This window comes from Triticum dicoccoides, chromosome 7B (assembly GCF_002162155.2).
Source record: "Triticum dicoccoides isolate Atlit2015 ecotype Zavitan chromosome 7B, WEW_v2.0, whole genome shotgun sequence".
Lineage (NCBI taxonomy): Eukaryota > Viridiplantae > Streptophyta > Magnoliopsida > Poales > Poaceae > Triticum > Triticum dicoccoides.
Window position 1 is genome coordinate 291,445,205 of NC_041393.1, and position 14,508 is coordinate 291,459,712.

The 14,508-nt window shown below is 45.5% G+C and overlaps 2 protein-coding genes across 5 annotated transcripts; one reads left to right on the top strand and one right to left on the bottom strand.

Annotated features, from left to right (window-relative positions):
* Positions 1 to 466: 466 nt before the first annotated feature.
* LOC119342206 lies at positions 467 to 3,560 on the top strand. 3 transcript variants are annotated; one of them, XM_037614058.1, is made up of 2 exons: positions 467 to 1,149; positions 3,297 to 3,560. In XM_037614058.1, exons 1-2 carry the CDS (start codon positions 763 to 765, stop codon positions 3,297 to 3,299), a joined length of 390 nt encoding a protein of 129 aa, XP_037469955.1. In that variant the 5' UTR covers positions 467 to 762; the 3' UTR covers positions 3,300 to 3,560. The 3 variants fall into 3 exon arrangements, with proteins under 3 accessions (XP_037469955.1, XP_037469953.1, XP_037469954.1); XM_037614056.1 differs by lacking the exon at positions 3,297 to 3,560 and adding an exon at positions 2,922 to 3,288; XM_037614057.1 differs by lacking the exon at positions 3,297 to 3,560 and adding an exon at positions 2,926 to 3,123.
* Positions 3,561 to 10,577: 7,017 nt separating this feature from the next.
* On the bottom strand, positions 10,578 to 11,870 carry LOC119341904. Of its 2 annotated transcripts, XR_005165322.1 has the most exons (4): positions 11,668 to 11,870; positions 11,303 to 11,574; positions 10,890 to 10,959; positions 10,578 to 10,810 (listed from the first exon to the last, which is right to left on the bottom strand). XR_005165322.1 is itself a non-coding variant. In XM_037613759.1 (2 exons), the coding sequence occupies exons 1-2, from the start codon at positions 11,782 to 11,784 to the stop codon at positions 11,371 to 11,373; spliced, it is 321 nt and encodes a 106-aa protein (XP_037469656.1). In that variant the 5' UTR covers positions 11,785 to 11,870; the 3' UTR covers positions 10,977 to 11,370. The 2 variants fall into 2 exon arrangements, 1 of the variants encoding a protein (XP_037469656.1); XM_037613759.1 differs by lacking the exons at positions 10,578 to 10,810; positions 10,890 to 10,959 and having other exon boundaries at positions 10,977 to 11,574.
* Positions 11,871 to 14,508: the final 2,638 nt, after the last annotated feature.

A 14,508-nucleotide genomic window follows, 5' to 3' on the forward strand; every position in this document is an offset into this window, starting at 1 on the left:
TGTCCCCCGCTATAGCAGCGCTCGACGCCCCCTCCTAATCTGATCCGTCGTCAGAGCGGACCTAGAGCGGACCTATAGACATCTCCCTTCCATTTTCCTCCTAATCTGATCTGTGGTCTGTAAGCAACGAATCACTCCAATCGATCTATCTATTAGTCTTATGCTCAATCTCCAGATTACAAGGAATTCGAATCTGGGAAGGAGGAGGAGGAAGGAAGAACAGAGCTAGCCAATGCCTCACGCCATCTATCATATCCAGTTCCTCGGCCACAGCCGCCACCACCACCAATCACAGTCTTCTAGTACAACTAAGTAGTGTTGGCTAGCGGGCCCATTCTAGGCCGCGTAGATGAGCCGGAGCCTGGATACCTCTCTTGGGCCTGGCCTGCTCTCCTCTTGCCGGTTCGCCCTGTAGCTCATTAGCTGTTGTCGCTGTTTCAAATGTAGGACTGCTGACATGGTCTCACTGGATTGGTGCGGGGGGAATATTGATGCTGGAAGGCCGACGGGCCGAGGGAGGGCCTTCATCGCTCGCTCCCCCGCTATAGCAGTGACCGGCGCCGCCTCCTAACGTCGTCCCATCGAGCGCCGCCGCACTGGTTTCCTCGCCGTCCCGTGCCACTGCTGCTCTCCTATCCGCCTTTACCGTACGCTGCCGGCCCTGCTACCGCTGCTCTAGGATTCCTTGGCGGGCGCTACGGCCCGTCTTCTGGAAGCGGATTGGAGGCAGCGAGCGGGCGGGGAAAGCGGTGGCTAGAGCAAATGCTCAAGTTCCTGTCCAGGGTGGTGGTGGAGTACCGCCCTCTGGACCCGCGCAAGGCAGCGGCCGTGGAGCTCCTCGTGCAGTGCAACGGCCGCAAGGCCAAGGACTCCAACCCCACCTGCTCCGTCGAGTTGCGGCGCCTGCCCTCCCCGGCCGCGGCCGAGGACCCCAAGGCCCAGCCGCCCTCGCGCGTCCTCGTCACCTACCTCAACGGCTCCGAGAAGGCCTTCGTCGCCGCCGACGGCGCCACTGCGCAGGGCATGCGCGACCAGATCCTCGCCCGCGGCCGCCTCCTCGAGACCGAGCAGCTCTTCCGCGAGGCCGGGGAGAAGTGGCCCGTCATCATCCCCGAGGAGGAGCTCGGCATGTCATTCCCCGGTATCAAGGTGCCTCTTCTACTCTGTTTCGGTTAACTTCACTTTCTGTCGAACACATTGCGTGCGTGCTTTTGCGTATCTCACTGCCTTGGGCTGAAATCTCTCGTCCAAACATTTGGAATGCTAATAGTCTCGTTCTGTACGTTGTCGCTCATTCAGCTTGTATATGTGATCATGGGACGTTTTTGACAATGCATAACATCTTATGAGCATCGAGTGTTATGTTATTATCCACATGTAGAATGAAATAAGTAGGATTATTACCAATTTTATATTTATTTTTGGTAGATCAATAAGGATGTAGCATTGCCTGTGTTGTGCTTTGCCTGTAGCCTTGTACCATGTTTCATATGTATCACCTGAGGCATATTTGTCTATGTGTGCTTGATGCTTATTTCGGTTGTATTGCTACTGTCGGGTTTGATCTAGCCACTTTTATCTCCCTTCTTTTCGTCAAACATTACTAACATTGTGTATGCTTTTTTCTCTCCCAACATTTTGTATGTTTGGTGATTATATAATTCATTTCATTGAGTACTGTGTATGCATACTTATTTTTCTGACCATGAATTACTTCACGATAGATTATGTGCATGTGTACTGGGCGAAACTGTTGGAAATAACATTAAAATGCATGATCCTTTCTAGCTGCTGCATAAAGTTCAAGTTCTTGTATACTGTGCCTCAAGGTGTGTTGTGTCTATTTTTATAATAAAACATCAAGGTGTACTATTTGTGTGCAACTTGATAAATATTATTTGGCTTTTGAATTAGGATCACCACTGCTTTTGGCATTTATAATCCAGTTCAATAAGGGGAACTATGATCACTACTGCAAGCCCATAAGCTGGCGCTATGGATTTAGCTTGGCTCATGAACATACTCTTTTGTAGTCATTCAGAACATTGGAAGTGAAAAAATTGGTTTTGATTTTTAAAGTCAATAAGATGGCATGTTGACCATTAATTTTGATTGCATATAGTTAGATCTCTTTATCATCATTGATATGGTTTGGCTGCATGCATTTTAGGTATCATCCTTTCTTTCTGAGCTGGCGGTAGTATAAGTTATTTATTTTGTTCTTAATTTCAAAAGATGTCTACTAATCTTAGCAGTACCTTTACTCTTGGGTGTTATAGGGTAGTCAAGCGAACACTGGTGCACCATTTGACTCTTTTTTTCCTGTTTTATTCACCTACTTGTTGGTTGGTTTAATATATTGTTTATGTGAGCTCTCTCATCATTTAATTTCTACTCCATAGATCATTGTTCCATGATTTGTCTGGAGTTTCTGATGTTTCACTACTACAGAGACATGTTGTTAGGTCCTTCTAGGAAAGAAATGCTTAGCGTACTATCCCTAGCCCTTAACATTTTTTGTCTAAGAAAATACTGCATTGGCTGATACCTTTGTAATAAGACGATAAACATGTTCTTTTTCATTAACACAGTAGTAGTCATCCTGCCTGTTCTGTTGAAAAAATAAATTGTACAAGCATATTGAGTGGCCCTTTTAAATGCCTACTCGGTCAATCACTTACATAGGATTCTTACCTTTTTAGGAACACCTTTATTTATTTAGATATTAATAAAGAGTGCTTTGTGTTCCTAAATGCAGATAAATTTTAATTTCTAAAGAATTTCCAATCTGCATAAGCAGACCCTGAACATAGTTTGAATTTTAAATTTACTATAATCAAGCATGGTTTCATTGCTATAACTTAATAGCATTTTTATTGAAGTTATGTTATTTTACTATGATGATGTTGGGTTCCATCTAGGTAGAAAATACACCGATGGCAATATCAGTGGATTTCTCGTGGACCAGGGAGAAAAAGGGTAGCATGATCTTGCCAGCATGCTCACTTCGGGAGACAGATGCAAGTGAGGAACATATGAGGGCTGCACGTCCTGTTTTTCTATTTCCTCCCAACTTTAGTCACACATGTGTTTTTTCTAAGGAGTTCACTACACCATGAGGATGGCGCGGATTATAGTCTTCACTTTTTGCTGGCGAATGTACTTTGATTACTGATTACCAAATATTGGTTCAAGATGTACCATTTCCAGCCTCGCTTTTCTATGCACAAATAGTATGAGTATTAGGTATTTTTTCATAATTTCTGATTTGATGTCGCTACGTTGATTCCTTGCAGTGAGTTATGTTCAAAGATACGCTCCCATTCAATCAGGATTGAAGTTGACATAGTAATTCTTCAGATATGTGCAGCTTACTTGTAAGCCAAAATTTGATTGTCAGATGATGGTAATATTACTTTCTGCGATGTTGGATATATAGCAACGATGCATCAGGAATAGCAAGCTTTGTATTTTAGGAACTGCCTTCTAGAAAAAGAAAATGTCCGCATAGTTTTGTACTTTAGGTCGTATGGTCTGCTTGCATTTATGTTAGAACCATCCCATTCCTCCTGTAACATTGCTCTTGATAGGTATTGCTTATCCCATTGCAATAACTAAATTTTATCTTTAAATACATTTTTTCTGATCAAATGGCATCTCTGCTATTTGCACAGATCCTGGAAAGTAGTTTTTACTGCTGCTTCAGGCTATGCTTGATTGTGGGCCTTTTTGTGCAATCTGGATAATTTTTAGCAGGTCTCAATTTAATATGATGGTAAGAACTTTTAAAATTGCAACAGTGATGACAAATATATTTTACTTGAGGTTTGAGAAACTGAATTTGATAGCTCTCTCAGGTGAGCCTACCATTCCATCACATGCAAACAAATATATATATATATATATATATATATATATATATATATATAATGGGTGAGTCTATTCTAATAACACCCCTTAAGACCTTATTCTGTACACCGAAACGTCTTATTCTGCTAACACAAAACAACCGCAGCAAAAACCCACCCGAACCACATGCACACACACGCAGCCCACCTTATCCTTTCATCAGATCAACACCCACCCCACGCTCTCGTCTTCTACCTCGCACCACAAGCCATCCCACGACCTTATCTCTCCCCAAACAACTCCCCCACCTACGTCCTTCCACCGCCGCCCCGCCCAGCGCCGCCAGCAGCCCAGAAGTGCAGCATCGCTGGCCGCCCCTACTTCTCCCTCGCACCTCCGGGCCTCCAGCTCCTACCTCCCATCGCCCCCCACCTACCTTCTTCCACCACTGCCACGCCCAGTGCCGCCACGGCTCCTCTCTCCCGATCGCCGTGCCACCTTTGACCTCGCCCGGTGCTCCTCCTACCCCCACTCCATCCCCAGCAGCCCGCTGCCCCCACCTCCTTCCCTAGTACACGACCAACCCCCTCCCCGATCCAAGAACCTTCTCGTTGCCAGATCCATGGCCGCCGCGCAGCCCCGGCCGACTACCACCCACACCGCCACGCCCAGCATCGTCGAAGCTCCCGTGCGGCCCCCTTGCAACACCCCGTCGCCGCGATCCAATCCCCATATCCCCCACCGCCACGCAAGGAAATTACATCTTCAATGTGATGAAGACTCAACTAGATGGCGAGTCGTTCGTCGGCCCAATCTTTCACGATACTGGCAATAGCACAAGAAATTCCGATCGAGCAAATATGCAAGACCGTAAGATCAAAAGAAACTAGCGTTGAGTAGATTAGATCGGCTCCACGCGCAGCAGCAACAAAATCTCAATGGATCAGCAACGAAGACAATATTTGGTGTCCCTCGACATAGGACGTTTTCTGACTATTATTGAACTCACGATGAAACAAAACTTCCCCTTCTTTACACGGCGTATCCCTGCTTTTATAACGTGCGCGCAGGCACTTCTCAACCGACTCCATGTAAGCGAATCTAAAACGGACTCTCCTATCCAAACAAAATAAGATTTGACTAATTAATACTCCGGCAACGCTGATCACCTTCCAACTAACCTAGACTTAAAACGTATACGTAACTAGTACTTATGCAACCTTTGGACTCTACTATAATGCCAAGCTAACAAAACTAGTATTTCTTGTGCCGATCGGATCACAGCTTCTTCGGTGGAGTCCTAAAATTTGGTTTAACTTCATCTTGCGGTGGAGAAATCTGAAGTATCATAGAACCAATCTGTATATATGAAAAAGCTTCTAAAATACCAGCTTCTTTCCCTTTTGGAACTGTCACGGTCAACTTCTCACGCATCGGTGTAACTTTAATATTTCTTGGACGAGTGACAGTAGTCTTGGCATAGATGGTCACATCATCCTGCCCCTCTTGAAATGAAGCCATCCTTGGCTTCAAGATACCTTTAGGGATCTTACAGACATCGTTCTTGATTGCACTAGAGAACATCGGTTGTAACATACGTCGCCTTCCAGAGTCCCAAAAGGAATAAGTGTTGGACCTCCCATCATGTGTAGCTCGATGATCATATTGCCATGGCCTCCCCAACAACAAATGGCATGCATCCATTGGTAGAACATCACAGATAACTGTATCGATATAATTGCCAACCGAAAAATTGATGCGCACCTTGTGAGTAACTTTCAGTTTGCCCGACTGATATAACCATTCGACACAGTGTGGTTGTGGGTGCTTCCATGTTGGTAAAGCAAAAGCATCCACCAAGTCCTTGCTGACTGCATTAGTGTAGCTTCCACCGTCGATGATCAACTTGCAATTGGTGTTGTTGATCTTGCACTGAGTCTGAAAAATATTCCAACGCTGCCCCTTATCCTCAATGCGATCCTCTTGCACACGCTGCACCATTAAGGACGGATATGATTCAGCAGCTTCAAAACTAGCAGTCACCTTCTCAGCATCTTCAAATTTTTCACTAGAAGTGTCAGAAACTGCCTCTTCATCACTCGCGGATGCATAGCCATCTTTTGTGAGCAATACTCTCTTCTCATTAGGACATTCACGCTTCATATGTCCCCTTCCTCCACACTTGAAACACTCTATGTCACTGGAACGATTGGTCGACTATGCACTAGAATCAACCCTCGACGGTCCTGATTTTGAAGCATTCTTTTGCACGGAACCATGAGGGCGATTTGATGTTGCCGTCCTCGAGCTAGGACCGATATCCTCACTCTGATGCTGGGAGCGTCGCCATGTGTTCAAAGTGGTACTGGGAACTGTGTTGACTTGGCGCCGCTTAATCTGTTGTTCCGCACGCACAGCTTGATGCACAAGATCTTGTATGTTGTAGTAGACCACCATCTCAACACGTTCCTGCACCTCGATATTTAGCCCGTTAAAGAAACGTGACATGGTCGCCTCCGGATCCTCCGTTGTCCCTGTACGTATCATAAGCAATTCCATCTCCTTGTAATATTCATCAACACTCAAATTACCTTGAGAGAGCCGCTGCAACTTGTTGTACATATCTCTTTTATAGTGCTCAGGAACAAAACGGCGCCTCATGAATTCTTTCATACCTCGCCAAGTCGTCGGGCGATGTCTTGAACGACAAATTTGATTCCACCAAATTAGCGCGTAACCAGTAAACTCAATTCCAGCAAGTTGAACTTTCTTCTCCTCGCTATAATGATGGGCATCAAAAATTTGATCAACACGCATCTCCCACTCCAAATAGCCTTCTGGTTCACACTTGCCGGAGAACGAAGGGATTGAAATTTTTATGCGCCCAATTCCATCATCCAAAGGCACACGCACAGCTTGACCAACTCGGTCATGCACTCCACCACGAATGGATGTTTCGGGACGAGGCTCATAGTGTCGTGGTCGTGGCGCGTACCCCGCGTGGTCAATGCCATCACCGAAACCATCATCTCCAGCATGAGGGTGTGCCGCCAGACGGCGATCATGCACGCCAGCATATCCGTCGCGAGCTGGTGGTGCATAATACAGTGGAGCAGCCGGAGCAGTCTGTGGTGGTGCAGAAGTCGCTGCCGGCATATTGATGATGTCTGCCAAACCATCGAACCGAGTGATCAGGACATCTATCCTTTTGCCGAGCGCGTCATGACATTGCTTGATGTAGTTGCATGTGTGGTCAAAACCATCCTGAATATTTTGAGGAATATCATCCGCATACACTGGACGCACTATTTCCTCAGAATCAGCAGCAACCTCGTCATCCTTGTCGGCCGAGGTTGACATCTTAATCAACACAGTACCGTGAACAACCTTAGCTCTGATACCACTTGATGAAGACTCAACTAGATGGCGAGTCGTTCGTCGGCCCAATCTTTCACGATACTGGCAATAGCACAAGAAATTCCGATCGAGCAAATATGCAAGACCGTAAGATCAAAAGAAACTAGCGTTGAGTAGATTAGATCGGCTCCACGCGCAGCAGCAACAAAATCCCAATGGATCAGCAACGAAGACAATATTTGGTGTCCCTCGACATAGGACGTTTTCTGACTATTATTGAACTCACGATGAAACAAAACTTCCCCTTCTTTACACGGCGTATCCCTGCTTTTATAACGTGCGCGCAGGCACTTCTCAACCGACTCCATGTAAGCGAATCTGAAACGGACTCTCCTATCCAAACAAAATAAGATTTGACTAATTAATACTCCGGCAACGCTGATCACCTTCCAACTAACCTAGACTTAAAACGTATACGTAACTAGTACTTGTGCAACCTTTGGACTCTACTATAATACCAAGCTAACAAAACTAGTATTTCTTGTGCCGATCGGATCACAGCTTCTTCGGTGGAGTCCTAAAATTTGGTTTAATTTCATCTTGCGGTGGAGAAATCTGAAGTATCATAGAACCAATCTGTATATATGAAAAAGCTTTTAAAATACCAGCTTCTTTCCCTTTTGGAACTGTCACGGTCAACTTCTCACGCATCGGTGTAACTTTAATATTTCTTGGACGAGTGACAGTAGTCTTGGCATAGATGGTCACATCACCATGGCAGAGGATCTCCACCACCATGAGCTCGCCTCTTCTCCCACGCGAGGCTCCAATGGCTCTTTGTCCCGCTCCTCCCCTTCTCACCCACAATTAGGGAGCACCTTCTTCCAACGGAGTGCGCCAGCAGACCCCATCAGGGCGGCCACCTCTTTCGGGCGCCATGGCTGCCACGCAGCCAACACGGATGCGACCTCGATCTGGGGTACCTCCACCGCCCACTATCGCGGCCTCGAGCAGCTCCGACCGGGTGGATTTGGCACTGCAGTCCACATCGCCCAGAGGCGTGCACCACTTCCTCTTCTCCGTGCAGTCCTCCTAGCCGTCCCGGAGGGCGTTAGGGGCCAAATCCACCTCGACGAGCTCCCTGCCATGCCTCTGCACCCACTCCTCTTCCACCTCCCCTCCTCTGCCCAGAAACACCGCGGTCAGTGCCGCGTCGGGCCCCCGCGAGCCAGATCCGGCCATGGTTGGAGACCTCCCCGCATGCAGTCAAGATTTCGGGGGCGTACAGTGCTGTGCGTGCAAATCAGTTCGGCTGCAAGTGTGTTGTAGTTGACTTTTTTCTTCAAAAAAATTGTTTGCTGCAAGTCCAAATTCGAGGGAGTGCAGTGCTGTGCGTGCAAATCACAAGCGGCTGCCTTCCCCGACAGCCAACGCCTCATGCAAAAACCACGGCCATGGCGCTCCTTCCCCTCCCCTTCTGTGACACGCGAGGCATGCAGTGCGCGCGGCGATGCCGTGCAGTTCGTCGTGTGCAGAGAGCAGCGATGGTATGGACGAGCTCGCCTGCTCCCGGTAGACGTACCAATGGGACAGCGACACATTTCAGCTTGTGTTAAATGCGAGCGTATAGAGACAGGATTGATACGCAGACAGCGCCGTCTAAGTTAACGGTGGGTGGGCGGTCCACCTTGCACATGTTCCGTTTGTACAAAACTGTTTCCGCGTGATGGGCGGAAAGCATCCGCAAACCGTGCTCACGGGTGAGAGAAGAAACGATGTGTCTAGTAATAGTGAAAACTTTCTTTAGCGTCCACCCTGACTGTCACACGTCTTTAATGATCTTCAATGATGCCTAATTTTGCCTAATTTTTTTTGCTTTACCACTCTTGCCAGCAGGCTCTTTTGTTCATAGGACTCTTTTCGGTATGTTACTTGGATAAAATGTATCCTGTCATGTATATGCAGAGCAATGGAGATAGCAACAGAGAAAGTGATGCCAGACACCACTCCGGTGTACTGGCATTTTAGCAAAAAACTTCCAAAACTGCTTGAAATAGGTCTCCGTCTCTTTCCTCCGGCCGTCGCCCGCGCACCGCCCGGGGCACCCGCCGCCCAACTGCGCCGCCGCCGACCTCTCATCCTCGTGGATCAAGCTAGTCAGCCGCGCTGGCGGAGTCGTTCCTTCCCCGCCCTCGCCTCTGCTGTTGTGGCGACTCTAATCATTGCTCCTTCCTCGCCCCGCCTCTTGTAGGTACTCCTGGATAACAATCAATCAGTGAGGAGTTTTGTAAACTATCAATATAGTTTTTGGATACAATCAGAGAGGAGTTTTTGGAAACAATCAACAAGTGAGGAGTTTTTGGAAACAATCAAAATATAGTTTTTGCAAACTTTTATTCGAGGATAGCATAGAGAAAGTGGCGGAAAAATACCACTCTCTAGCTTGACATCCCAAGCAATGACACTGTTTTCCTTGGCCCTTGCAGTATTTAACATTTGCTTTATGGGAGTAACAAAAATCAGTCAAATTGCAAGGTAACTGCAGTTTTGAACAACCCTTTAATAAACAATAATTCAAAGCTTCAGTTGTTCCTCCGAAGGTTCAAATATGGCACCAAAAAGACTTACTCTTCCATGTGAATTTACCAAAAAGACAGATGGGGTCAAATCCTCACTTGGTTAACTTGAAAGTTCAGATTATTAAGTGAACTTCCATGCAAAAAACAAAAAAGATAATTAAGTGAACTTGGGATGAAATGATTAAATGGTCCATGAATCTGCCCATGTGAATTTACATTCAGAGTGCCATGCGAATTTACATTCTGTCAGTTTTCATGTGAATTGTGACAGTATTGAAAGCATGCAAACATGCCTTATGCCTGAATTGTGACTGTACTGAAAACTGCCAAGTTTTCTTCCGGATGATCATCTACTCTTTCATCATCCTTGTCATGAAAATTGGTGATGTCTAAATAATGAAACAAACATAATGTATCAAAGTCACTATCAGATTACTGAATTTCGACTGAAGAATGAACTGATATTTTGTCACTATCATAGTCAAAATCTTACTCATCTTCAGCCAAAACCAAATTTCAGAGTTCAAGTACAGTACAAATTTTACTGAATTAAGAAGCTCAAACAGTTAAGTACTTCAGCCATTGTTCCAGGTTTGCCGGTACTAGTTTACACATATGGTGAATTTCTATCATTGCCCCATCCACAAATATCAGTCTTGAACCAATTATGAAACACAAATAATGCTAAAAAATACTCCAAGAAACAATGTTTGTACTGACGGAGTACATAAGCACATGCAAACATGGAACGATGTTGACCACAAGGTTGCAGATCAATGTTTGTACTGGCGATACCTTTGCAGCCGTGTACGCCGTCAACCTTGAAGCCTTGTGGACATTTGCAGCCCTTAGCTTGCTCATTTCCAAAATTCAGTTTTGTACCACACAGAAGCCACAAGAAAACTACAAGCTAGAAGACATCTGAAAGGAATGATGTTATACCGAGCAGGCGGAGACAAACCTCCCGTTCTTGGTTTCCTTCCAGCAGTGTCCATTGTTGATTTCGCATCGACCAACACCAGAAGCTGCCAAACCCAATGCAGACTTGGTTTCATATTCTTACAGTAACTCATCATATGTATAAATTTCAGAGAGCAAATTTACCGAATGCAAACTTGCAGAGCCGCCGCCGCGCCTAAATTAATATAGTCTGATTTCACTCAGAGCCCTGCACCTAAATTAATATGGTTATTTCCCTGATGAGAGGTGTGTTTGTTTGTTTCAGATAAGACAGAGCGAGTTTCGACTGCAATTGCCATCCAAGACAAAGATGGGGAGTTGAATTTCCTCCGCAAAATATCATCCCTACTAATAAGCATAGACCTCTGCAACTTCCATTACCTTTGATCTGTTATTATCTCTTCAATAATCATAGGAAGTTAGGAAAAAACACACTCATAAATTGAACTGAATGAATCCATTATGTCTGTAGAGTGTAGAGCAATCCAACCTTTGTCGACCTAAAAAACTAGCAACTACCTCCAGCCTCCAAGGACGGAGGAGGGTTCAGAGCTTACTCGGGGGATGGACAGGTCAGATGCGGGCGTCCTCCTGCTCGGCAGAGAGAGCGATTGGAAGCGGAAGCCTAGCTTCCATCGCCGGCGGTGGACTCCGGCGAAGCCATGGCCGGTCGCAGCCGCATTCGCCCCCTGTGGACGTCCGCAGCATTGTACGCTAGGCCGGCTTGCTCCTGCGCAGGCACGATTTGCGCCATCGGAGGTGCTGCTGCAGCAAGCGACTCGGCGTGAGATTGCTGCCACCTACAGAAGTCGCATCCACCACGTGCTGGCTGCCATTGGTTGTAGGGGAAAGCTATGGAATGAGAAATTGAGAAAATCAAGAAGAACAAACCAACGAAAAACATCCAAAAAGCTGTACTTACGTTGTGACGGCGGCACTTGTGGAAACGCTCGATAGCGTTCTGGCCGCGACGAGCTACATAGGTCACGACGTTCCTGCCGGAATCCGGGCAAGGCACGATTGGCAGGGCGACCTGCATCTGCCATCTTTACCAGCTAGGGTGTCTTGGTTCGATTTGGGATCGATTGAGATGCACTGTGCGGCTAGGGTTTGCTGGTGCGAATTGGGGATCGAATGAGGACCACACCGAAGATGGGCTGGGTTAAATGGATGAGGTGGGCCTACCGAAACCTGGCTTGGACGTCCGTCGCAAACGCCGTCTCTTCCCGTTCGGTATACACATTAAATATGCTGACGGGCTCGTCCTGAATACCGGCGACCTCACATATCCCCAAATGAACGGACGCCTCGGGATACCGAGACCAAGCGAGCTCGTCCGCGCCAACGAGTTTTCGGTCGTGTGCATCCCTTCCATAGTCGTTGCTGTTCAGAGGCAATTTTTGTGTGTTTCAGAGAAAAATTGATGATTAGTTTGTGTGCAGTGCTGGTCGCCTGAGCTTGGATCATCTGCCACTTCCGCTGGACACAGCCTTTGCTCGCCAGCGCCGCGCCACTGAGGCCTGCAAGCGTGTAGACCTCGCTTGGCTAGATCCGGTGCTGGGCCTTGCCGAGTGCGGCTCAGTTGGTGCACAAGTGCAGTCATTTTCTTTTTTTGCGTGGATGCTACATGTACTCGTTTAAGTTTTGTCGATTCACCTGTTGCTATTACTATATGAGCAGGAAAAGTACTTCTTGGAGCTCCCATGGTGCTCGCATGACACGCCCGTGCCACTCACTTGGCTCGCATGGTGATACATGGTGCGGTTTAGATCGTAGCATGTGGTTTGGAGCATATGAGCATGCAGTGCAAAAATGATGCATTTTGTGTTTTGAGGATTTTATGTATAAAATTTACAAAGGCCCATTTGAATGCAGATCGTGACAAGATATGTGTTCAGAAATGCATTTTGGAGCATGTGCACATGCAGTGCGGACGATGCTTTTTGTACATGAGGATTTTAAGTATAAAAGTTATATGGACTAATTTGATTGGGTTCAACATGCAGTTTGGAGCTCGTGGACATGTAGTGCAAATGGTGTTTTTTGTGTTTAATGATTTTTTATATGAAAGTTAAAGATGGATTTATAAAAGTGAAGAAAACTACAATGCAGTGCACTTCAGGGGACTCCACGGTCCACTTCTCATAAAAAGAAAAGATGTTTCCCAATTCATGAAGTACGCTTTGGCTCTTTTCTTGTTTAGACTAAAAAATGACGATGTATGAAAAAACCATGTAGTTTCTTACTCTCGACCACGCAATCATGAAAAAAATGCATTTAAAAAATCATGCAAATACGTTGCATTTTGGTCTTGAAAAAAGTCCACTAGGAAGGATTTTTTAGTACAGTCCATTTCAAACAAAATGAAATTTGTATAGCAGCTCATTACACCTATGTATGAAGTGCAATTTGTTTGTGTGTCTCAAAAATCAGTCGACTACATTACTACATTAACACGTGCAGTGCGTTTGGTTCTCAGATGTGCTTCACTTTTGAGAGTGATGGTGTTCACTTGCGCCCACCATGAAAGTATGGTTTTTTTAAACGAAACAAAAAGATAGCAATGAGGTTCACTTCAACATGTGTGGCGCTTCATTTCCCTCATCTTTGCGGTGCACTCTCGTTCATAAAAAACTTGGAAAAAAAGACAACAAAAACTCGTTTGAGAAAATATACGTCCGACAACAGAAATAATGAAGTTCACTTGACTCTCTGATGCAGTGCGATTTTCAGTTTGAAGCAGTGCGTTCTTTTGTCCGACGATGATTTTGGTGTCACGAAAAAACAGAGTGTCCGCTTTTTGCTAATTTTAAAACTGCTCTTAAACCGTAAGGAATTAGAAAGTGTGTTCTACATGAAAAAGTTGCGTCTCGTCGATATCTTTCCAACGGCATATCATTTGAATCATTTCGAGAACCGGTTTGTAAAAATTTCAAGAAAAACGGTCGCTGCCACTTGTCGTCCGCCGCACGATTTTCAAAATTAACTTAAAACTGTAAGGAATCTCAAAACCGTTCCTACATATGAAAGTTGCGCTTTGTCCATAGCTTTCCAACGACGTATTACACGCCTCATTTCGACAAATGGTTCAGAAACTAGAGTGAAAACAGTACCGAAAATTGCAAAAATTTCAAAAAAATGTAATTCCGCGATTTAGTAAATTTGAAACTACTCTTAAACCATAACGAATTAGAAAACATAATACATATGAAAAAGATGCGCCTTGACGATATCTTTCCAACGGCGTATCATTTACTTTATTTCGATGAGCGGTTTAGAGAAAAACATGAAAATACGCTCGCTGCCACTCGTCATCCACCGCGCCGTTTTTGAAACTGCTCTTAAACCGCGAGGAATCTCGAAAAGTGTTCAACATAGAGAAGTTGCGCCTAATCCATAGCTTTTCAACGGTATATTATACGCCTCATTCTGATAAACGGTTAAAAAATTAGAGCAAAAACAGTACCGAAAAAATAACGCGTGCAGTTTTTTCCGACGAGAAGTTCACTAGTCTATATTGCAGTGCTCGTCGTCAAGAAGATGCAGTGCACTTGCGTTCAGCGTGCAGTGCGGAAGTGGTGTGCAGAATAGTTATTCTGCTAATATTAGCAGAATAGACCGTCTGTATATATATATAGCACACAAACCTTCTCCAGTTGTTCATGGTTAGCATTAGCCTCTTGCCATCAACTCTATGGAGCAGTTATTCTTTTATTATGTACTCCCTCCGTTCCTAAATATTTGTCTTTCTAGAGATTTCAAC